At 47.9% G+C, this 24,077-nt stretch overlaps 1 protein-coding gene across 1 annotated transcript in view; it reads left to right on the forward strand.

Moving 5' to 3' along the window:
- Window positions 1-630: 630 nt before the first annotated feature.
- Window positions 631-24,077, forward strand: part of synj1 (synaptojanin 1) — a 32,224-nt gene continuing 8,777 nt past the window's right edge. Inside the window, 24 exon segments of the mRNA XM_084474635.1 lie at window positions 631-675; window positions 1,596-1,752; window positions 1,879-1,965; window positions 2,367-2,634; window positions 3,372-3,597; window positions 3,985-4,068; window positions 7,286-7,347; window positions 9,877-9,973; window positions 10,201-10,376; window positions 10,919-11,000; window positions 11,302-11,454; window positions 13,153-13,318; window positions 14,603-14,794; window positions 14,901-14,985; window positions 15,271-15,411; window positions 15,715-15,907; window positions 16,459-16,617; window positions 17,172-17,328; window positions 18,006-18,123; window positions 19,711-19,923; window positions 20,397-20,475; window positions 21,122-21,287; window positions 21,799-21,975; window positions 22,725-22,832. Coding sequence (XP_084330761.1) covers window positions 1,629-1,752; window positions 1,879-1,965; window positions 2,367-2,634; window positions 3,372-3,597; window positions 3,985-4,068; window positions 7,286-7,347; window positions 9,877-9,973; window positions 10,201-10,376; window positions 10,919-11,000; window positions 11,302-11,454; window positions 13,153-13,318; window positions 14,603-14,794; window positions 14,901-14,985; window positions 15,271-15,411; window positions 15,715-15,907; window positions 16,459-16,617; window positions 17,172-17,328; window positions 18,006-18,123; window positions 19,711-19,923; window positions 20,397-20,475; window positions 21,122-21,287; window positions 21,799-21,975; window positions 22,725-22,832 — 3,313 coding nt within the window. The 5' untranslated portion in view covers window positions 631-675; window positions 1,596-1,628.

Genomic DNA, 24,077 nt, shown 5'->3' on the forward strand with positions numbered 1-24,077 from the left:
TAGGGGGTGCTAATATCCCTTTACCCAGGGAAACAAACATTACACGTACAAAGGCATTAAAGTAGTCATATTTAAGGGCATTAATTCATTACAGTAGTCTGGGCAATCTACACTTTTTATTCTCAACAATGTTAAGGAGGATCTTCCTCCCTCTCCTCACTGGAGAAGCCTCCACTCCACAAAACCCGGTATATATATATATATATATATATATATATATATATATATATATATATATGTGTATGTGTATGTATTTGTATACCGGGTTTTGACACACACACACACACACACACACACACACACACACACACACACACACACACACACACACACACACACACACACACACACACACACACATATATATATATATATATATTCTTTTTTTTTATTTTATTTTTTTGACACACATATATGTGTGTGTGTGTGTGTGTGTCAAAACCCGGTATATAACCCGGTATATATATATATATATATATATATATATATATATAAAGATATATAATAAAGGTAAGTAGATGTTTTATCTTGACTGAACCTTTATTTCCAGAGCTTTACTAGTATTACGGTAATGTGGACTGTGGTACCGTCGGAATGTACCATCGACGACACGACTGGAGGGATTTTGTTGTGACAGCTAACAGCAATCTGTGGAAAACCCGGTAGGGGGAAACGGTAAGGTGAAATCTAGCGTCTTTCAACTGATAGAATTAAGCAATTTCAACATTGCGTTGGAAATAAAATAATGGTATATTTGTAAGAAACTACGCTGATGGTTGTATAAGATGAATGGCAGGTAAACCATTCGGAGTCGACGAGTTTCTACTGGCTAGCATCACCGTCCACATAATTACAGAAGGCTAGCGATGTCTAGCTAATACATCATTCTGGCGTGCGATTGATCTTACTACGAGGCAGGGAAGACCTCACGCTGTGTTCATTTGCTGTTTTATCTTACCGTCTTATTTAGATGGCGACTGAACACAATTTCTTGCGTTGAACGAGCTAGTAGGTGACGTTAGCTTTGCATACTGTTGTTGGTGATTCAGGTCGTGACTGAGGATTGAGGAGAGGTAGCTGGCATCTCTGTTCTGTGGCCTGCTGTATTACCTGCATATTAACTCAATTCGTTTGAAGAGAAATCTGATGTTTGAAAATCTATAGATGTGTGGTATGTATACCTGATGATGATTCAACGTTTTTGGGTTGGATTCGGATCATCATTGCAGAAATGCTTGAACACACTGACACAATTTTAGGTTATTATCATTAATAAGCTGCAATGCAGGCTATGCATTATGGTAACTACTTATCGTTTATAAACTATAGTAAATATAATGACATTGACATTATCTCAGAATCGTCCGGTTTAATGTAAAGGCCGTTTAATTTAGCTATGCTGCTGCTTCCTCATCAACTGGTGAGCAGTCATATTTGGAAAAGCTGTTTCATGATTTCTGTTCAGAAATTGATGCTGTTTACAATGCATGTTAATGGAGCAAACTGCAACATTCAGAAGATGTCTTTGAAACATGATGTGGTTGCCTGCTGTTCTCTAATGTGCTGTCATGAATTCGTTTTATTTGTGTTATCAGAACCAACATAGGTCATTTTATCTTGGATCAACAATGGCCTTCAGCAAGGGGTACCGCATTTACCATAAATTGGACCCACCCCCATATAGTGTCATAGTGGAAACAAGGAACAAGGATGAGTGCCTCATGTTTGAGTCTGGAGCTGTCGCTGTCCTGTGTAAGAATGGCAATTTGATTTCATACTTTACAAAAATATACCCAACATATCCCTTTGGTTATGCATGTCACTCGATAGCAAGGAAAACCCACACTTACAACAGCATTGCTTATATTTCATGTATAGCGGCTGCAGAGAAGGAAGCTATCAAAAACACTTATACCAAGATGGTTGATGCCTACGGGATTCTTGGGGTTCTCCGTCTAAACCTGGGTAAGTTTCTGCATTGTCTATACACGCAGGTGTAACATCATCTTTCTGCTGCTTTCTTCTGCCCTTTACATGACCTCCAAAGCTCTGTAATCACAACAACAGAAAAATCACTGAACAGATTAAACCTCATTTGAGGGGATTGTGCAGATTTGTTTGCCCTCTCCCTTCTATAGAATGGAGATAATGCAATTCATCTCTTATATTTTTATTCTTCCCAGACCACACTCCTCCTTCATCTCCAGGGTTTGATAACAACCCCCGGTGTTCATTCCTCTGCCCCTATCTGCAGTAGATATCCTTAGAACAGATGGTTGAACCTTAGCTACTACAGGGCGAGCCCAACAAAGATCCATCCAGCGACAACCAAAACGTTGAACTTGAGTGCCCCCCTCCTCCTCCAGGTGACTCTATGCTCCACAGTCTGGTGGTGGTCACGGGATGCAGCTCTGTGGGCAAAGTGCAGGACTCTGAGATCTTCAGGGTCACACAGACAGACTTCATTTCGCTGAAGAACGACCCCGCGGACGAGGACCGCATCGCGGACGTGCGCAAGGTGCTGAGCTCGGGACACTTCTACTTTGCCTGGTCTGCCACCGGAGTCAGCATGGACCTCAGCCTCAACGCTCACCGCAGAATCCTGGAGGACACCACGGACAACCGCTTCTTCTGGTACGTCAGAGGGCCTCTCACAACGTTCAATAGACTCTGTTCTGTGCAGGGCGTTACGTTTATTACCTTTAGTCTAAGCAAGCAGTGTCAATACTCATTTTAAGTGCTGCATTGCCAAGCAGTCAGGGTTCAATGTATGTTTAGTTTTTCGTTCCTATTGTTCACAAGTTTATGTTATTCAAACATCACAACAATATCATCACGGTAGCACGTGTTACACAAACACATACACGCTTACATGCTCACATCCAGGATGGAGAAACAGTTTCCCAGGTGTCATTCATGTTGGAACGGGGCCCAGAGTGAGCTGAGGAGGGGTGGGGCCGGGCTGGGGGTAGAGTTGGATTGTGTAGCAGCTGTTGGGGATCCTTTAAGCCATACTCACTTCAGCACGCTACCTCTTCCTCTTCTCTCTGCTTCTCTTCTCCTCCTCTCTCCCTATTCCCTGTGTCACTTACTGTACTTCCACGACCTGTGTGTGTGTGTGTGTGTGTGTGTGTGTGTGTGTGTGTGTGTGTGTGTGTGTGTGTGTGTGTGTGTGTGTGTGTGTGTGTGTGTGTGTGTGTGTGTGTGTGTGTGTGTGTGTGCACGCAGGTGTGTTTGTGCATGTGCGTGTGTGTGTGTGTGTGCATATTATAGATATGATCACATTAACAACGTTGGTATGCAGTGTATTCGTGTTGCTCCTGTAACGCCCCCCCCCCCCCCCCCCCCTTTGATCGATTTTCAACCAATAGGAACCAGTCTCTTCACCTGCACCTGAAGCACTACGGCGTCCACTGCGAGGACTGGCTGCTGCGGCTGATGTGTGGCGGCGTGGAGGTGCGGACCATCTACGCTGGCCACAAACAGGCCAAGGCCTGCATCATCTCCCGCCTCAGCTCGGAGCGCGCTGGCACCCGCTTCAACGTCCGCGGAACCAACGACGATGGACAGGTGGCCAACTTCGTGGAGACGGAGCAGGTCAGTGGCAGAGGGGGGGGGGGGGCAAAGCTCTCGGTGTGAAATGGCTGCCATGGGAGTGGATGACATACCGTAGTGTCGGGGTGTGCACGCCCTCCTGCGCTCGGCATTAGTTTGTAATAGCTTGTTGTTGATGGTTATTTCACGACTCCACCCAGGCCCTGCTGGAGGTCTGAGGGCTGGAGCTCTTCAGTCTTGTGTTTTCACCCAAAAGCACTTTTCTCAGGTTCGCTCAGCCCTAAGGATTAAATGACATACTGTTGTTCATGGAGTTAGTGTGTATTTTTGTTTGCATTTGGCATTGCAAGCTCAGCACCCTGCAGTTAAACCAATCCCTCAATCACCGTGCAATTAAGATAATGCCCTCCTTCTGTTTGCTGTAAACAGGTGATCTTCCTGGACGACAAGGTCTCATCCTTCATACAGATCCGCGGGTCCATTCCGTTATTCTGGGAACAGCCAGGAATACAGGTAATTGGGAAAAGAGAGCTAAATCTCGAATAACCCAACCAGGTTTATGATGTCGCCTTCTGGAATCATACATGATTTTCGTTGTTGTCTGACACTTCTTGACAGTGAAGTATGTGATTTAATTGGGCATCATCATGGGAAGACACAGGCAGCCTTAGCCAAGCATCTTCAGAGAGACGATGGATGTAAATGATTCTTTCACATCGTGGGAAATGATTGTTGGTTTGATATTAACGACACAAAAGTGAGGAGTGTTGCATTTGCAATACATTAAGCAATACATTAAGCGGGAAAGTAGACGGAGACATGATTTCTCAAGCTGCCATTGCCTACATTGCCCATAATCCATTGCACTGCTCAGTCCGACTAACATAACAGGTGACAGCTGCTATCCGTGGGTGTTATCAACGATGGCTGCTATCTATTCTGCTTCTGGCAGTTAGGTTGAAAGCAGCTGATGCAGGTGAAATATCATCTTATCAGTTTGAGCCGGTTTATAAAACCGAACTGATATTCGGTGGGAAGGAGGCACGGTAGAGAGCAGAGAGCTGCACCGCTGGTCTATCTGTGGACACTGCATTGTGGGATTCCAGTTCAACTAGTCCCCGTTCACAACGGGCCTGTTGGGGAACGGGCCCATGGCTTGGCCTCCGTTAATGCTGCTTGCAGCTTTTTCAGAGAACAGCTCATCCCAAAAATTGGACACTCGGCGCTCCCCCTCCATTGGTCCCCAGGATTACACCCGCCACGTGTGAAGTCACGCAGATGAACGGACGTTGAGGGGGTACAGAGAGAGACGCTGTAGTTAGAGAACAATCATAGCTATCTCGTAGACCGAGAATGAGGGCTGACACATTTTGGACTAAATCTTCAATAGTGATAATCTTCATGTTCAACATGTTGTTTAAAAATGTGCACAAAGAATGTCAAATTGCTAGGATGAATTATTCCTTTAAACTCACATTGTGTAGCCCACTGATTGTTTATATTTTTCTGCCCAATGTCTTGGACAAGTCTGGAACAATTGTAGGATGTAAGGGAACTGAAAGTTCCCGTACAAGTGAACATGGCAGAACTAGCAGGGAAAACAGAGCTAAAGCCTGCGTTTTTCCTTAAGAAAACTAGACACAGTATTGTTTTGTATGGTGTCGCAGTCCTGCTTCTATTAGTCTCAAATGAAGAGTCAATCTGTAGTGATTAGTGTGAAAATGTTATCTTATTAATCAGTTTGATCAGTCCAGCAATCAAGTAATAATTTAGTTATCTAGTAATTTTAGGCGTTTATGAGGTGGAAATACCATACAATTTCTGCCTATAGATCATGCAGTTCAGAAATGTTTCAAATCATTAGAAATGAATTATTAATCAATTAATCAAAATGTTATATCAAGCCAAGACTGTAAGAATTCCAGGAGAATGCTTGGTATTTGTGTCTGTTAACCGTGTGTGTGTGTGTGTGTGTGTGTGTGTGTGTGTGTGTGTGTGTGTGTGTGTGTGTGTGTGTGTGTGTGTGTGTGTGTGTGTGTGTGTGTGTGTGTGTGTGTGTGTGTGTGTGTGTGTGCTTGTGGGGCGGGGGGTGGAGTGCAAGAGCTTCCATGTGTACATCGGGAGGCCTGTGGAGTTTTAACCACATCTATTCATGCTGTGTGTTCAGAAAAAGTCAATTAAGGGCGTTTTGTTGCAACTGAATGAGAATCGACGACCTAATGGAATGGATGAAAACCCCCACCTGGTACAACAACCCCTATCGATTGCTTCTCTATTTATGTTTTGCTCATTTGTTTTGCTCTGCTGGTGATGGCTCTCTCATGCAGTAGAAAAGTTCTGTGCAATGCCCGGAGTTTGAAGCTACCTGTCATCTTCCTACTCCCAAACAAACCTTGCCTTTCCTGACATTGCACAGGTCTAGAAAACGCTGTGCGTTAGGGAGGTTAGTTATTGGTAAAGGGCCTTTTTTTCTTTATTTCCTCCAGCTCCCAGACATATTTTATCAGGTGAGAACCTGTACTGAAAACCATCCCCTAAGCCATTCACCAAACCTTTTAACACTGCTGATGTTCCAGCAATATAGACAAGAGGCGGAAGACATGGTAGACTGACACTGCCAGAGTTGAGCCATATATAGTTTTGGTTTGGCCGTGCATGTGTTTTGGGGCTGTTTTTCAGTGTTTTACTGCCCCCGTTTTACAAGTAGATGCTTCGCGTCTTCCTCTCCCGCTTGGTTTAGCTGTCCCTTTGGTTGAGGGGTGGGTGCGCTTTTATTTTTTAAAAGATGGATTTAAATTGGAAAGCAGTCTGGACTAAGAAGTTCTGCTTGGGTCGAGTTGCACGAAACGCCTAGCGCTAGCTAACTCTGCTTGTCAATTAGTGCCAAATTCCATCTTAGCCGAGAGAATACTTAGAAAGACTCTCCGCCTAGTCAACCATGCATCCCCCGTGTAAAGCTATCCATGAGAGTCGGGGGAGAGGAAGGTCTTCTACTGTAGTAATCTGAGCAGCTCCATCGGCTCCGAGATAATCAAGTTATTAAATATTCATGGGTCGCTAACGCTGTTATTCTTAACACAGTTCTGACCGCGCCGGGGGGGGTGCGAGGCAAGGGCTCGACACAACTGTGTTGGGGAAAACAGCGCTGACAAGGGGAAGTCGTGACAAAATGGCCGCAGCATTGTGCCAACTGTGTAGTCACCGGCCCAGTCACAGGCACCACAAACTGGACGATGTGATTCGGAAACCGTGAAGAAGAGGGAAGTCTCCCGATAAAGGCAGCAATGAAATGACTGTAGGCACCACCCAAAACACTCAAGAAGTGGGAATGAAAATGATTGAGATGATGCATGAGGGTGGAAGGCCGACGGGATAGAGTGAGAGACGGAGGAGTACCGGGATTCTTGAATGATGGGAATGACGGGTTTATTCTTATCCATGCACACGTTTTGTGATCTTGTTCAGGACCAATCACCTCCTCTTCCCCGTGCTTTCATTGGTTGTTTTACCGTCCTCTTCTGGTATGATTTTTCCACAACAAAGCTATATCTCCTAAAGCTGCTCTTCAAATCCGCCTTTATCCGCCAGAATGTCTGGCCCTCTGCAGCAATGTGTGGCTCGACAGAACGCACAAACCCCCGGCCTGCTGCAAGAGGTGATGTCATTTCTGAGGGAAGTGTGTGTGCTGTGTGTCCCCTCACCCGGCCCGTGTTTGCCTCCTCCCTTGCAGGTGGGCTCCCATCGCGTCAAGCTCTCCAGGGGATTCGAGGCGAACGCGCCAGCATTTGAAAGGTAAATGGTGAATGGTCCTCATTCATGTAGCGCTTTTATCCAAAACGCTTTACAGTGTTGACTGACATTCACCCGTTCATGCACACATTCACACACTGACGGGCGGAGTCAGCCACGCAGGGCGACAGCTAGCTCGTCAGGAGCAATTAGGGTGAGGGCGTCTCGCTCAGGGACACCTCGACACTCAGCTAGGAGGAGCCGGGGATCGAACCAGCAACCTTGCGGTTACCAGCCAATAGGCCTGCACGATTCAGGGAAAAATATGAATCCCGATGTTTTAGTTTAGAATTGATATCACGATTCTCTGCCACGATTTTTTTTTCTCACAAAATGTATATACAAATAAATACATAAATCAGTCGTTGCTGCAAAATAATCAGCTTCCTGCACTTCTGCCTCGACTACAGCCCGCACTTTCTTATACATAGCTGGCAGTGCAACGAATGAAAAATAGTTGCGGGAGGGTATTGAGTAGCGTTTGTCCAATGTATGGATCATCTTTCGAAATCCGTCACGTTCTACGGTGTTTATTGGAACCATATCTTTTGCTAGATGGTAAGCAATTGCGTCTGTTATCCTTACTCCTACTGGAGTTACGTGGGTATGGGGTCGCATTGTGCAAGGTGTCAGTAATAGATGTCTGCGTTGTTGGACGACTTCTTGCCTTGTACGGCTTCATCATATTGCACTTTGTGGTGACGTTTGAGGTGCTGGTAAAGATTTGTGGTGTTACTTTGCGGTGCGGCAACGATAGCAAAGCATGCCTTGCAAATCACATTAGACTGACCCTCGTCGTCTTGTTTAAATCCAAAATACTTCCACCACCGAATGCAAGCCTTTTTTTGGAACGTGTTCCGTTTCTGTCTGAGAGGTTGGCTCATTCTCGCCACACGTACCTGGGTTCTCATCGTCAACATGCCTTTTGTGTTCACTGTTTATCTCCTGTCGCAGTCGCACTAACTACCGCGCTCACTGCTCTACGAGTGAAACACGCAACTAAAAGGCGCTTTGTCATTGGCTGAACCTAGAAGGGACAGAGCGCTTGGGAGTGCTTTTAAACTCACAGAAGATAGTAGCGTGTGTCAGTCGACTCATAAAAAAAAAGAGAATCTAAATAATTTAAAACTTAAATTGTGCACAGGGGTGAATCGAGATTGCGATTTTTATAACGATTTATCGTGCAGGCCTACCAGCCAACCCGCTCTACCTCCTGAGCTAATACCGCTAATACCAAAAGGTAATCATTGAGCAATGTGCGCCGCGTCAGGCGGTCCAGAGCTGTTTTGACTCGCCTTCCCTGCAGCAGCCACCAGCTAGAGAAATGCCAGGAAATGAATTGAACCAAAGTTAGTGTCTGCTACTGGTCTGATCTCAGCCTGTATGGCCTGCGTTGTCCCAGTGTTTATTTGACGCAGCACAAACGTCATGCCTTCACGCCACCGCTTTGAACAGCATAATATTCAATCCGAGAACCAAGCATTTAAGGAAGGATTTCCTCTCCAATGTGTTGAAAGGGAGGATAAGACTCATCTCAACATGGCACAGATCAGATTGCGGCGCTGCTATATAGTAGGCCTCTGGGTGGTGATTCATTTCGTGCCGGGCTAGACGTGCCCTTGTGTTTGACATGGTCTGAGTCACTCTCTCTGGTTTTCCTTTGAGGAGGCCAGTGTTTGCTTAATGCAGGAGGCCCTTAACACACGGACAGCTCAGTCCGTTATCAAGATGCAGTGGTTCTTCAGGACATTGTGCCCGTGCTCCACCCACTGTGACACCCAATCAATAGACGCAGATGCGTCATTTAGGGATTGGTGAATATGTTTTAATGAACCGCTGGGAGATTATTATTAGTACCGGTACGCAGTACCAATGTTATCACCATGCTCAGTCTAGGCATTCAGGGCCAAGGGGTTTATGAACGTATCAGGTTATTGTGAAACGTTCGAGGATATGTTTCACAAGATACTGCAAGTAATGTTCACCATGACAACAGCAAAGAGGCTTGATAAATGAGCGTGTCGTTTCATGTTAAAGATGCTGATGGTAAGATTCAAGAGCTGTGAGAAATGGTGTTGCTGTGTGAAATGTGCTATGAGTCACTCTCTGTGTGTGTGTGTGTGTGTGTGTGTGTGTGTGTGTGTGTGTGTGTGTGTGTGTGTGTGTGTGTGTGTGTGTGTGTGTGTGTGTGTGTGTGTGTGTGTGTGTGTGTGTGTGTGTGTGTCTTGTTCTCTCTGTGTCTTGTTCTGTGTGTGTGTGTGTGTGTGTGTGTGTGTGTGTGTGTACAACTCTCAAATTGTACCCGCTGCCCCATTTAAATGTATTATACAGCCATAACTATGGCTGTATATGTCCATCTTGCTGGTGATTTAAAATGCACACCAAGTCTCATCCCCCGATGGTTATGAGGCGCTCCATGGTGGCCCGGCTGGACCGCAGAGGTCGTGCGTGCCCCCACCGGTGTATGCTAATGCTATGCTAATGTGTGCGTGGAATGTGTACATCACAGACGTGCCCCTTTGTGTTTTCCAGACACTTCAGTGCTCTGCGGAGGCTGTATGGCAAACAGGTGATCATTAACCTGCTGGGCAGCAAGGAGGGAGAGCACATGCTCAGCAAAGCGTTCCAGGTCAGTGGAACCCGCCGTCTTAATAGATCAGATATGAATGTGTTCTATGCAAGCTTTGGATTAAAGTCTCATCTAAATTACTAAATAATCAATTATGATAAACAAGTGTGTATTTCATATACCACAGTTAAGGCGATGCACGTGTGTGCATTGCGTGTGCCTGAGCATGCGTGTAGCTCTTTGCATTCTCACACCTCTCGTTCCTTGCTGTCCCTGCTGGCGTTCAGAGTCACCTGAAGGCGTCGGAGCACGGCGGTGCGGTGAAGATGGTGAACTTCGACTACCACCAGATGGTGAAGGGCGGCAAGGCGGAGAAGCTGCACAGCGTGCTCAAGCCCCAGGTCAGCCGCTTCGTCGACGACTGCGGCTTCTTCTACTACTCTGGAGAGACTGGCATCGCCAGGTGAGCCCATTGCGAGAGCACATTTTGAGTTTGCTCAGCGAGTCGCTCTGGGAACGAGCAATGCACTCACTCCCCGATTGCCCAAACCCAGAACATTAACCAATCACATTGGCGTATCTGATGTAGGCGTTACCGATCGTATACGGCAAAAGTCTTATCTATTGGTTAGCCCCGCTGGTCTGGATACGTCACCCCTTGTGTTCTTCTGATTGGTCGTAGTGTTATCCAATTGCGTGCAGTGATATTTTCAAATGCATGCTTAGGGCTGCCCCTCGAGTTGGGCCATTTCCATTACACGTTGCCAGACCCTACAGCTTTCTAGATGTGGGTTTCCTGGCTACTTTGGGAAGGTTATTTGGGTTATGCTGTGTCTTTGCTCATCCACAATTTTTTCAATTTTGTGTGGGAAAAGTGTATTCATTCATTCATTCATTCATTCATTCATTCATTCCTTCCTTCACAAATGCATTCATATATTCGTACTTGCATACTATATCTGTGAACATAATGCTGGTCCCTGATGTTCCACGCTCTGCCCCCAGGACTCAGAGTGGGACCCTGCGGACCAACTGCCTGGATTGTTTGGACAGGACCAACAGCGTCCAGGCCTACTTTGCCCTGGAGGTCAGACCCCCACTGCAGCCTTCTGCAGCATGACACCCCAGCAAAGAGCCACACACACAAACACAGGGAACGCCAGCGTATCACACTCTGTTAATTCTAACCAATTAAACGTCGGTATTTAAGCGACTTAAAACGAAAATTCTCCCATAAAGACTTATCAAATATCAACTAGACCACGTCAGATCTTCTTTTGTCTTTATCGGTGGCGCTGCGGCCTGATTCTGGGCGGACGTCCCGCTGACAGCTAAGGTTTCGGTGCGTACTTAAACACTCTTTTACCCCCCTGTGGTCGGGCCGGCAGATGTTACCCAAGCAGCTGGAAGAGATGGGCCTGACTGAGAAGCCCCAGCTAGTGGCCCGATTCCAGGAGGTCTTCCGCACCATGTGGACCGTCAACGGAGACTCGGTCAGCAAGATCTACGCCGGCACGGGTGCCTTGGACGGGAAGGCCAAGGTACAGACCGAGGGCTTCCAGTGTGCCTTCTTAAGCATGGTGGTCTGGCTGAATGACTGTAGCACCGTAAAAGGCCTATTGGATGATTTCAGCTCAGTACTATAAAACACTACTATAGATCAATCATTTTTTCGTCGGGGTTGAGATATAAGATCTTTCAATTTAGATCTTGTCGTTATAAGTGCCAAGCATATACAGCGGTTTTAATGCCTTTTAATTCAGAGTTTACGTTTGACTTACCATCTAAGTCAATTTCGATTTATTCCGCTGACATTTGCTTTTCATTCCCCTGACAGCGTTACTTGAGTACTATAATCATACCTGATGTTATGTCTTCTATATTTAGGAAGCAAAAAGTAGTGAAGCGGTTAGTGTCTGAACTGTCACGCCCACATCCTACGGGCCTGGCGAGTGCTTATTCAACAACAAACGGCTGCATGTCATGCCCTGTGAGACGCGCGTGAAGTGTTACCTCTTGCAGTGCAGAACGGTGTGTCCTCCCTCTGTGTTTCTAAACTCTTGTGTGCCCTTTTCTCTCTGCTCTCTTCTGGACCTCTCTGCCCCCGCGTGGTAAGTCAAGCGCCAGTCCGTCTTGTTGTGGTGACAAAAGGTCCTTCTCTCTGGTGCCGTGTTTACCCGCTCGGCGCACCCGGGGCCACGGGCTCGGTCTCCGTGCGCGTCCGGAATAGACCACCCGAGCCCCGGCGTCGCCCGATCGCGTCACCGTCGCTCGCTAACGTCCGCCTCCATCGCCGGTTGATATCAGACATCACATGCTAAGCTGGGAGATGCTAGCCAAAACTAAATCATTTTTTTTACCTGTTGATAATCGATATACCATTTTATATATTTCCCAAGGAAATTAGGCCGCGTTGGCATTTGACCTCGTTTCCGGCAATAGTTTTGAGCCCGTGTGGAGCTTCACGTAGTCTGGCGAGACCGCTGGATGGGGAAACCCTTATAAGGGCAGAGCGGTGACCTCGGGCTTGGGTGGTCTATGGTGCTGCTGCAGGATGGCTACTTGGGTACGGTCACGTGCGTAAAGGAAAATTAAGGATATTTATATTCAACGTCCTCCCAATCATATCAGAACAGATTTTAATGTTTTAATGTGTTTAATCGATAATTCAGTTATTTTAGAGTAGTAGCTCCTTTCTTGTTAAAGGAAAATTTGACATATTGATAATAGAAAATCAACTATTTGGCCTACTTTGATGAAATAAAAGGAATCGTACATCAGAATGCAATGCATCACCCCTCAATATCACATTCATCAAATTTACTTGATCTCGCTCTTAAACACAGAAGTTGTTTTCATTTCAAATGATTGAACTCGTGTGAAGCTCGCCTCCTTTCTTTTTCTGGGTGAAACTTTATTTTGTGCAACATAAATTTATAACATCATAATAACATGGGGGCAGGATGGTCTACTGGTGAGGGCGTTTCAACTCCAGCTGAAAGGTTCAGGGTTCGAATTCCAACGGGATTGGGGTTTGAACCCAGAGCCGTTGGGCTTTAACCCCTACCTGCCTTACCCCTGCCTGCCCATTAATGACACGTGTCTAAAAACAAAAGTGAAATAAAAAAAGCTCACTGCGAGTTCCTTTGGGGTAACGGCCTCCTCCACTAAACATGAAAGGGTTCCTCTTGACGTGAGCACTGACCTCTGTGACCTCTCTCTTCGTGGTCCGCTGCCAGGTGGGGAAGCTGAAGGACGGCGCGCGCTCGGTGACGCGCACCATCCAGAACAACTTCTTCGACAGCTCCAAGCAGGAAGCCATCGACGTGCTGAGGCTGGGCTCCACCCTGAACAGCGACCTGGCCGACAAGGCCCGGGCGCTGCTCACCACCTCCAGCCTTTACGGTAATGCCTGAGACCAGGAAGTCTGTGTTGCCGTGACGTCACAGAGGTCCCTGCAAGTGGGTTCGCTGGCATGAATGACGACTGCCAATAACATTTGTGTGTGTATATATGTACATATATTATCTCTTTTTATTTCATTATTTTATTGCAAATATTTCTTTCTTAACGTTTTTTTACCAATAGCTAAAAGAATAACGCTATCGTCTACAATATTGTTAATTCAATATCGTATTAATTATTAATTATTTGAGGACCAGCTGACACCATATAGCCGGCAGGTTGGCCCTGGCCGGTGGCTGAAGGGCACGCCCTGAGTCCTCCGCTCTGTGCCCTGCGTGACCGACCCGGCCACACGTCTAATCTCCCACCGGCCCCACTCACATGGGCTGGCTAGATTAGCCCTTTGTTGACTTACTGGCTGACTGGCTGCCTGCTCTACTTGTATTATCTCTGGGGAGCGCTGCTAACCCCTCCCTTCTCTCCCCTCTCTGCTGCTATCGCTCCTGATATCAGTCACTGAGCCTGTGTTACAATCAGGTAAATGGCTGGTTAACGGACGTCAGTCTGTCCTCCATCTCGTCCCACCACCCTGTCTGTGTACCCTCTCCCTCTCCAGTGGTGTATGTGCCCACCGTGGTGTTTATTTTAGCTTACGTTGCCATTGTGTCGTCATTTTTATTAAAAAAAAACAACTCCTGTGTAAACCTGGTTTGGAGGACAGGACTGTCCGGTTAATGTACACTAGTGAGTGCTGACATACATACAAAATAAAATGAATTCTTGGGTGTTTTAGGTCAATTGAGGTTAATGATTTGCTTTGTCAGCGTCTCTACCGATCAGAATCTTTTCCTCTTTAGATTATCATATCATTATCATATTATCAAATGTATGACGATGATAAAAATCTCAAATAAGCACCGGGGCAATCTGTCAAGACATGTAGTGTCAGCACGCTGGGTCGCATTGTTTTTATCCCTGTGTTCACATTTCCCAGTACGCCAGACTGTCGTTCAAGTGCTTGGTATAAATAGACGCCATGTAATTCTCCCCTTACAGCTAGGCTCCCATTAACAACTGTACGGCGCCTCCACCCACCCACCCATCTCCATCCGTAGTCGTACCCTCTCCAACTCAGTTTGTTTTGTGTGCCGTGGATCATGATTGGCTGTTTCCGTCCACTTCAATGTTCCAATTTCCATATGCATCAGAACACACACACACGCGCACGCGCACACGCACGCACGCATGCACACACACACTCACTGAGTCTCTCCTTTGGTGCAGCGTCTCCCAGAGTGCTGCTGGGCATGTGTCAGAACTACCGCAAGTACACGCGGCCCAAGCAGATCCGCGTGTGCGTCGGTACCTGGAACGTCAATGGGGGCAAGCAGTTCCGCAGCATTGCCTTCCGCAACCAGACCCTCAACGATTGGCTGCTGGACGCGCCAAAGAAGGCGGGACTTCCTGAGTTTCAAGGTACACGGTTGGTGGATTGTGAAATTTGAATTGAATAAATGTAACTTCTAAACCCCTTTTGACGTCAATAATATTTTATATGCATGTTGTTCTTTTGACCTCACAGATGGCAAGCCTACCCCGATAGATATCTTTGCCATTGGCTTTGAGGAAATGGTGGAGCTGAACGCTGGCAACATAGTCAGTGCCAGGTGGGTGGAGGGAGATAATAATAACAAAAGCATTCTTTGTCGACACTTGGATGGCGACATTGGACATTTCATTATTTTTGGATGGCGAGAATAGTTGTCTAGTTTTGATCAACGTTTTGCATGATTGTTACAATTCTACTCAGTTTAACGGTTGAAATGCAAACAAATATACACCGCTCAGGTTGCCTAGGAACCATCAGCTCATCAGCGTAGACAAAAACACACTCTCTTTCGAGCAAATACCTGGAAGCACCTGCTTTCATCCTCACCACTTCTACCCCTCAGCACCACCAACCAGAAGCTGTGGGCCGCCGAGCTGCAGAAGAACATCTCCCGGGACCACAAGTACGTCCTGCTGGCCTCGGAGCAGCTGGTGGGCGTGTGTCTGTTTGTGTTCATCCGCCCGCAACACGCCCCGTTCATCAGGTACGGTACCCGGCCACGCCCGGTCTCTCTCCGTAGACACGACACCACATACAAGCCCGCGGCACGGCTGATATCTGGCATGGGAAGAAATACTTTCAGTGTTTGGGTCCTTTTTTATAACAGGCACCATTGGTAACATCTTTAAAAAAAAAAAAGATTTTACACATACAAAACATTTGTTGATTTCTTTTCACTTTTCTCTTTCTTTTATATACTTGGACACAGCATTGTTATTGTGAAAGCTGGAATTGAATGTAGTTGAAAAAAACAATAGGTTTTCTCTTTGCTTTATGTGTGACTCAGGGATGTCGCCGTGGATACAGTCAAAACTGGAATGGGAGGTGCCACTGGCAATAAAGGGGGCGTTGCCATCCGCCTGCTGTTCCACACCACCAGTATTTGCTTCCTCTGCTCCCACTTTGCAGCTGGCCAATCACAGGTCAAGGAGAGGAACGACGACTACAATGAGATCACGCGCAGACTCTCATTTCCTATGGTAACCCTAAACTAACTCACTATGGTAACCCTAGTCTAACTCACCTGTTTAATGGTTGATCCAACGTAATGTCTCGTCAAAGCTACAGTGTGGGAAAAGTATTTTTACTCGCTAAACATTTCTGTGGATTGCACTCTGCACAAACCATGAGCGCGCTACGGCCCTACACAGAGTAGATGCCACAAAATAAATTCAAATTCAAATTTGTTCCAACATGGATCGAAATGGCAATCAAGACGGCAGGCCCGGCGATTGCCAAAATGTGTTGGGGGCGCCCACTAGTGGCGGCCTTAATTCCCACTAATCATAGAATTAGAAGAAGAAGCTAAATGAAACATGTCTATTAAATGAACATCCTAGGGCGCCCCCCCCTGTCAACAATTACGCAAGCCCACAATTCCGTACCAGGAGGGGGGGGCGCGCTCTGAGAGGTGCTCGCCTAGGGCGCAATTCAGTGTAGAACCGGCCCCGCAAGACGGTCTGATCGTTTACATGAACTCCGGACGTTCCCAGTCGATTATTCCAGGTCTTAACTCCCCGGTGCTCCGCAGGGTCGCCTGCTGTACTCCCACGACTACGTGTTCTGGTGCGGGGACTTCAACTACCGCATCAACCTGCCCAACGAGGAGGTGAAGGAGCTCATCAAGCAGCAGAACTGGGAGGCGCTGACCGCCGGCGACCAGCTGCTGGACCAGAAGAACGCCGGCATGGTGAGGTCAAAGTTCAGAGTGTTCACTTTGTTGTGGAGGCGGGATTTGTTCGCAAAAATGTGCAAATTATAAATTCAGCCGTTGTGGCTGACAACCACACCGAATAAGATGGAAACATGAAACATCTAGGCGAGGATATACATGTGTAAAGTAAGTGCACTTTGAATCGTTCAGAGAGTACAAGATAAGATCCAACTAAAGAGATTAGCACTGATATTTCAGTCAAACATTGTGTCAAACTTTGTGTTGACGCGTCACCTGGGGACGGATGATCAAGGCTCTCCAAGTACCAGCGGAGCCACACTCATTATGAAACGCTTATCGTCCCCGCTGCACACACACAATGGAACCCTGCACAGACGCCTATTAACGCTTCTCTTCTCGGGATAAATAAAGCTTCTTGAATCTTGAATCTTCCACTTCTCTGACGGCTCACGTATTGTAGCCTATGACGGAGGCACACATCAAACACACGTTCACAGTATCCGCGCTGTCGGCCTGGCTGCCGTCCTCCTCCGCCGCCGCCATCACCACGGCGTCCCGTGTTTGTGCAGGTCTTCCGCGGGTTCATCGAGGGAGACCTGGACTTCGCCCCCACCTACAAGTACGACCTGTTCTCGGAGGATTACGACACCAGCGAGAAGTGTCGCACGCCCGCCTGGACGGACCGCGTGCTCTGGAACAGGAGGAAGTGGAACTTTGACAAAACAGGTGAGAGAATCGCTGACAAAGGGACTTCCCTTGGTCGGCCCTGCGGTGACGTTTCACTGCAAACGTTTGAGGAACCACTGTGTCAGGACTTCCCTCCCTTCATGGGCCGTTGGGACGTTAGCTCCAGTTCACAATAAGGGTACATTCACGAACATTAGTAAACACAGGATTAAGCATTGTTATATAACATTAGCATAAGGATTGTGTGACTGGGCTGGTCAATGATGTGAATACGGTAGTCGACATGAACACCATTTCTTTATTCGACATGAGCAGCATTAGTTAACCACATCAACACCATCGGTTAATGATAACTAGACTATTAGTTAACTGTTAGCGGTTAGATAATACTTATTACGGCATTAACTGTTGTGAATTAACAATTACTGAATATACCCTTATAATAAAGTGTTACCGGTCTTAACGCTCCACGCAAAGCATATTTGAATGAATCGATCCTTATTTCCATTGACCTTGGTAAATGGTAAATGGACTGCATTTATATAGCGCTTCTTTGTAACCAGTGGCCACCCAAAGCGCTTTACAATATTGCCTCACAATCACCCTCAACCCTAACCCTCACACACACTGTCACACACCGACGCCAGCGTCAGCCACCGCGCGGCGCCCCGCGGCGCGCTCTAACAGCAGCTGACTGTGACCCCCCCCCCCCGCAGCGGAGGAGATGAACGTGGTGGGAGCGGCGGCCGCCAGCGAGGACGAGTCCGACGCCAGCTGGAACCCCGGCGAGCTCAAGTACTACGGCAGGGCCGAGCTCAAGACCTCCGACCACAGGTAACCGGCTCACTGGCCCCCCCCCCCCGGCAGCGGCAGTTTTCTCGTTTTCTTTGACAATGCAAAAGGAAGGCGTGTTTACACGTGAATACACGGTGCAGTGGCGTGGCGTTTCTTGTGTCTTCGGTGACTTCGGTGTTGAAGTGGTAAGTGCACAGCGGACGTGGGCGGTGCTACGGTGAGGTGCAGCAGGCCGTTGTTCAAGCCCACAGGGAGCGTCTGACACAGGTCGAACCTTGATCAGGAGCCGTAATGACGATGAAGATCTGCGTTGGTGTCGTCTCGACGAGGCTCTGCCGCCAAATATGGGCAGACATGGTGATGTCATGTATTAGATTAGATTAGAAAAACTTTATTTATCCCAAGATGGGCAATTAAGTTCACAGTTTCCAGTCTGACATAATTATTTACTTAATGAATGCAATAAATAGCAATAAGAGGTAGACAAAAACATGTATCAACAGCAGTCCAAGTATGCACCCCTCGCTCTGTTATACAGCCATATATGGGCAGACATGGGGATGTCATTGTGTGTGTGCGTGTGCAGGCCTGTGATGGCGGTGATGGACGTGGAGTGTGTGTTGTGAGAAAGTGAAACCTTTCTCACTTCCAGCGACAGGACAGTTCGATTGCTATGTTTGAAATGGTCCCCCCTGACACATGGTATGGCCTAATGGGCCTTGATTGGTCCACCTGTGACTGATTAGGTGACCTATTTAAGGGGTGTCACATTGTTTGTTCGGGAGGTTAAGGAAGAGGTGGCTTGATGTGAGGCCACTACTTCCGCCCTCTTGTTAGGCTAAATGGTGCTGTATTTCAGCTAGAAAATTGCCAACAGCTTTTGTTTTATTCTTTTCAAATGTTAATTTGTAATATTAGAACCATTGATTTATTTTGTTTATTTATTGTTCCGTTTGTTTTTGGGAAGTGAATAAAACTTCTCTTTTTGGACTCTTGAAACCAGTTGACCACATCCCTAAATGGAGTGAGCCGAGAGGTTCATTTCCACAGTGTGTGTGTGTGTGTGTGTATATAGGCCAACTAGGTTACCAATGTCAACTTATATCATTAATTTCGCTTTGGAAGCTTAGGCCATATTCACAAAAATGTGGTTAGAGGACTGCGGTTGGGGGGATTACTAAAGAAGGAAACCGAAAGATTGGCAAAATTCTGCTGTGTCAGCCACCATAGGTAGCATTAGAATCTGGAGGCAAAGATGTTTTGTTTATCCGTAAGTGTTCAGTGTTTAATAACTTCATTTATCATGTAGGCCTCGCAAAGGCTTGTAGTGTGATGAACCTGTCACTATCTGTAATTCTTCCCAAAATGTTTGGATCTTTTTTCCCCTCTTTGTAAGTGTGTGTGTGTGTGTGTGTGTGTGTGTGTGTGTGTGTGTGTGTGTGTGTGTGTGTGTGTGTGTGTGTGTGTGTGTGTGTGTGTGTGTGTGTGTGTGTGTGTGTGTGTGTGTGTGTGTGTGTGTGTGTGTGTCCTTCAGTTTCAATGAAAGAGGCTGGCTAGTTAAATGGAGACTATTTTAACCGTGGCCTTCTTATAATATTGTGTGTGCATGTGCGTGCGTGCGTGCAGGCCTGTGATGGCGGTGATGGACGTGGAGATCCTGGAGGTGGACCCCGAGGCGCGCCACCAGGTGTACAAGGAGGTGATCGCGCTGCAGGGGCCCCCAGATGGCACCGTGCTGGTGGCCCTCTGCGCCTCGGGGCCCGACGACTTCTTCGACGACGCGCTCATCGACGAGCTGCTGGACAGGTTCACCTCCTTCGGCGAGGTCATCCTCATCAGGTGGGCGGGGCCCCCAGGGGAGGGGTGGGGGGGGGGGGGTTCAGAGACACACAGGGTGCAGCTGGGCCGGTGCCGTTAAACACACTTTGATCACTGATTTGATATAAAATAATCCTGATTAGCCCTAGGTGCAGCAGCCAGGATGTGTCGGATAACCGTTTATATTCTCTGCTTTTTGTTGATAATGACGTTAAACCCCCCCCTCCACACTGCTCCGTCCCTTGATCCTCCACCAGTGATAAGTTTTGCCTTTTTTATGCAGCTGTAATTGATCAGCAAGATGAATTCCCCCGAGCAACAGGGAGGAGATGCCCTGATGGTCAGAAATGAACTGGGAGTGTTCATAAATCTAAACAGTCTCTGACCGAGGCAAACGCAGTCAACTCAAATCAGACATTCTCATGGCACATTTCCCTCACTCCCACCAAACAGTCCCGTTTACATTCCTGCTTTGTCTGTGTTTTTCTTTGCAGGTTTGTGGAGGAGAAGATGTGGGTGACCTTCCTGGAGGGTTACTCTGCTCTGGCTGCGCTGTCCCTCAGCGCGTCCACGGTACGACATCACACCAGGGCCACGAGCACATCCAGCTGCCGACGTTGAACCCTCTGGTTACAATGGCTTTAGACACTCGACCGGGTTTCCACACTTGATTATACCGTGAATGGACCCTATTCAGAGAGGCCTCAGACACTGGTGTCACTAATAACATCAAATCAATTATGAATTAGCTCCTCTCGTACCAGGGCGAGACACAAGTGAAGAACACTTCATAGTGAGTGGTAGTGGTATAATAACGTGACATATTACACCACCAGGTGTGGGCGTGATTTGCCGCCACAAGCCGTTTTTGAAAATCGGCCTCTTCTGACATCACAGGTGGGCGTGTCCACCTAGATGTGAGCTGGATAGATCGGTCTACCACCCCACTCAGTGGACTGTAGCAGACGTTGCCCATCTAGGTGGACACGCCCACCTGTGATGTCGTAAGAGGCCGATTTTCAAAAACGGCTTGTAGTAATCACGCTCACACCTGGTGATATAACATACAATACATAGTATATATATATATAATGCACCAGTGTTTGTCCTACGCTGACACCTCGGGGGGGGAAAAGGGTCCCGTCACGGACGTTGGACAGGATTTTTTTTTGTCTTTTGTGAACGCAATCCCATCGTGTCGCCCCCCGGGGCTGCGCAGGTGCTGGGCAAGGTGATAGACATCCGCCTGAAGAGCCCGGGCTGGATCAGGAGTCTGGAGGAGGAGATGAGCGTGGACCGCATCTGCGGGGCCATGCCTACCTCGGCCAGCTCCACCCTGCTGGCAGAGGACACGGACATGGGCGACGACGACTACGACATGGAGGGTGAGCCGCGGGCCCTGAGCTGGGGGGGGGCGGGGCGTAGAAACCATAAGAACGGTTCCCCCGGGGGTCGGAACTCCTGTCCTGTGTTTGAACACTTTGGGTCGTTGTTTGCTCAAACGCATCTCGGTGATTCTGATGCTGACCTCTTTGATGCTGAACTGTTCTTGCAGTTTCCGTTCACTTGTTAAGCATTTCGTGTTGCCGTTCCACTCAAAGTAATGCCATTGGGTCATTTGAGTGTTCTGTTTCTGGACGATCCGTGTCCCACGAACGCGGTTGAGCGAATATCTCAGCCAGCAGGACGTTGATGGTTCCGCGGTGCCACGGTGAAGCAACGCCGCGCTGCAACGGGCGTTCCCGCTTAATGTCTCTCTCTCTCTCTCTCTCTCTCTCTCTCTCTCTCTCTCTCTCTCTCTCTCTCTCTCTCTCTCTCTCTCTCTCTCTCTCTCTCTCTCTCTCTCTCTCTCTCTCTCTCTCTCTCTCTCTCTCTCTCTCCCTCTCTCTGCCGCAGGCGACGTGGACGAGGAGGTGGAGGAGATCCTCCCCCAGCACCTCCAGCCCGGCGCGGGGTCCGGTCCGGGCTGCTCCCCGGCCCCCTCCCCCCGGGGCAGTCCCTGCCCCTCCCCCACCCAAGGGGAGCCCCCCAGCAGGCCTGGCCGGTCCGCACAACCCTCCCGACCCACACAAGGTGTGTGTGTGTGTGTGTGTGTGTGTGTGTGTGTGTGTGTGTGAGACCAACCATCAACCCTGGATGGTGTTTTACAGCAAAGACTCAAGTGCTGTCTATAGTCTTTAGGGCTTCACCTATCTGGGGGGGGCCCTCCACCTTGGTGTGTGTGTGTGTGTGTGTGTGTGTGTGTGTGTGTGTGTGTGTGTGTGTGTGTGTGTGTGTGTGTGTGTGTGTGTGTGTGTGTGTGTGTGTGTGTGTGTGTGTGTGTGTGTGTGTGTGTGCGCGAGAGAGATGTCATTCTAAAGTCTCCCTGTGTTCCTCTGTGGTGTCCTGAAGGAGGCTTTAGTCCGTCCCCTTGCAGGAGAGAGACACCAGGTAACGTGTGCCGGTGGGCTGTGGTGTGTGTGTGGGTTCTTCATACTTGCAGTGTGTGAGTCACTGCTAAGTATACACAGAACCACGCAGCTAACCCTCCCTTCGCCCTAACAGTAGCGGTTTTCTAGCTGTGTTTGGTTTGTGGTGCTAGTTAACCATAATCAGAGTGAGAGTTTTGTTGTGTGTGTGTGTTGTCGTGAATAGGACTATTTAATTATTGCTCATATGTTATGGTTACATAAAGTATATATGCATACAAATGCTCTATGTGCTAAACACAAGATTCAATGAATTCAATGAAACTCATAAAATATCGGTGATATATGCATAGTATATGTATGTATGTGTGTATGTATACACAATAGTTGTAACCATTGTAATGCCCCCCCCAGGCCCAACGGGGGACTTCCAGCCACTGGAGCCCAAGCGGCCCCCACCCCCACGACCCAACGCCCCTCCAGCCAGACCCGCACCCCCCCAGAGACCACCACCCCCTTCAGGTACCCCACCCACCCCGCCCACCCCACCGCTAACACTAACAACAGCACTAACACTAACGCTACTGCTAACACCAGCACTAACGCTGCACGTTTCCTCATGTGGTCTAGACACTGGCTGAGATGGCTTGTTTACTGATCTCTGTAAACACACACACACACACACACACACACACACACACACACACACACACACACACACACACACACACACACACACACACACACACACACACACACACACACACACACACATTTACATTTAGGGCATTTAGCAGACGCTTTTATCCAAAGCGACTTACAATAAGTACATTTGTCATAAGAAGTGCAACATTATATCGCTGTCGGTACAGTAAAGATGTTCATAGAACCAAGTGTAAAGTACTAACAAGTACTAACAATCACCAGGCTAACCCCATTCCCCGTATACAGCAGTGATAGCCAGCTACTGCAGATGCTACACAATTAAGTACATGCTACACAACATGCATGCACAACATAATTAAGTACATGCAAACACACACACACACTCTCTCTCTCTCTCTCTCACTCACTCACTCACTCACTCACTCACTCACTCACTCACTCACTCACTCACTCACTCACTCACTCACTCACTCACTCACTCACTCACTCACTCACTCACTCACTCACCCCCCCCAGAGACCACCGCCCCCTTCAGGTACCCCACCCACCCCGCCGCTAACACCAGCACTACCGCTAACACTAACACCAGCACACAAGGGTGGAGATCATTAGAGCAGCAAACCAGGCCAGCTGTGTGTGTGGGTGTGGGTGTGTGTGTGTGTGGTGCACAGGCAGGCTTCAACATGTGTCTCTTTGTCCATACTGTTTCTACTCTCTCCCCGTCATTTCAAAAGGAGGCATGATGAGTCCTATGCTGTTTAGGAAGGGCTCTGCAGGTAAAGTGACTGCCGGGAGAAAATGTAGATTAGTTACGTTGCATTATTGTAGTGGAACTGTTCAGTGTTTCCCACAGACCAGGTAGCAATGTGTGGTGCCCCACTGGGGGTGGGGGGCAAGATTACGGGCTGGCGGAGTTGTTGACGGTGGGGGTGGGGGCACGATTACAGGGTGGCGGAGTTGTTGACGGTGGGGGGGGGGGGCGCGATTACGGGATGGTGGAGTTGTTGACGGGGGTGTGACAGCCGCAGCAATTTAGCGCTCGTCCGAAGCAACGAGTTCAAAATAAATAAGAAAAGCGGAATCAATCTGTGGCGCTCGTGG

The sequence above is a fragment of the Micromesistius poutassou genome (genome assembly GCF_964030765.1).
Source record: "Micromesistius poutassou genome assembly, chromosome: 10".
Classification (NCBI taxonomy): domain Eukaryota; kingdom Metazoa; phylum Chordata; class Actinopteri; order Gadiformes; family Gadidae; genus Micromesistius; species Micromesistius poutassou.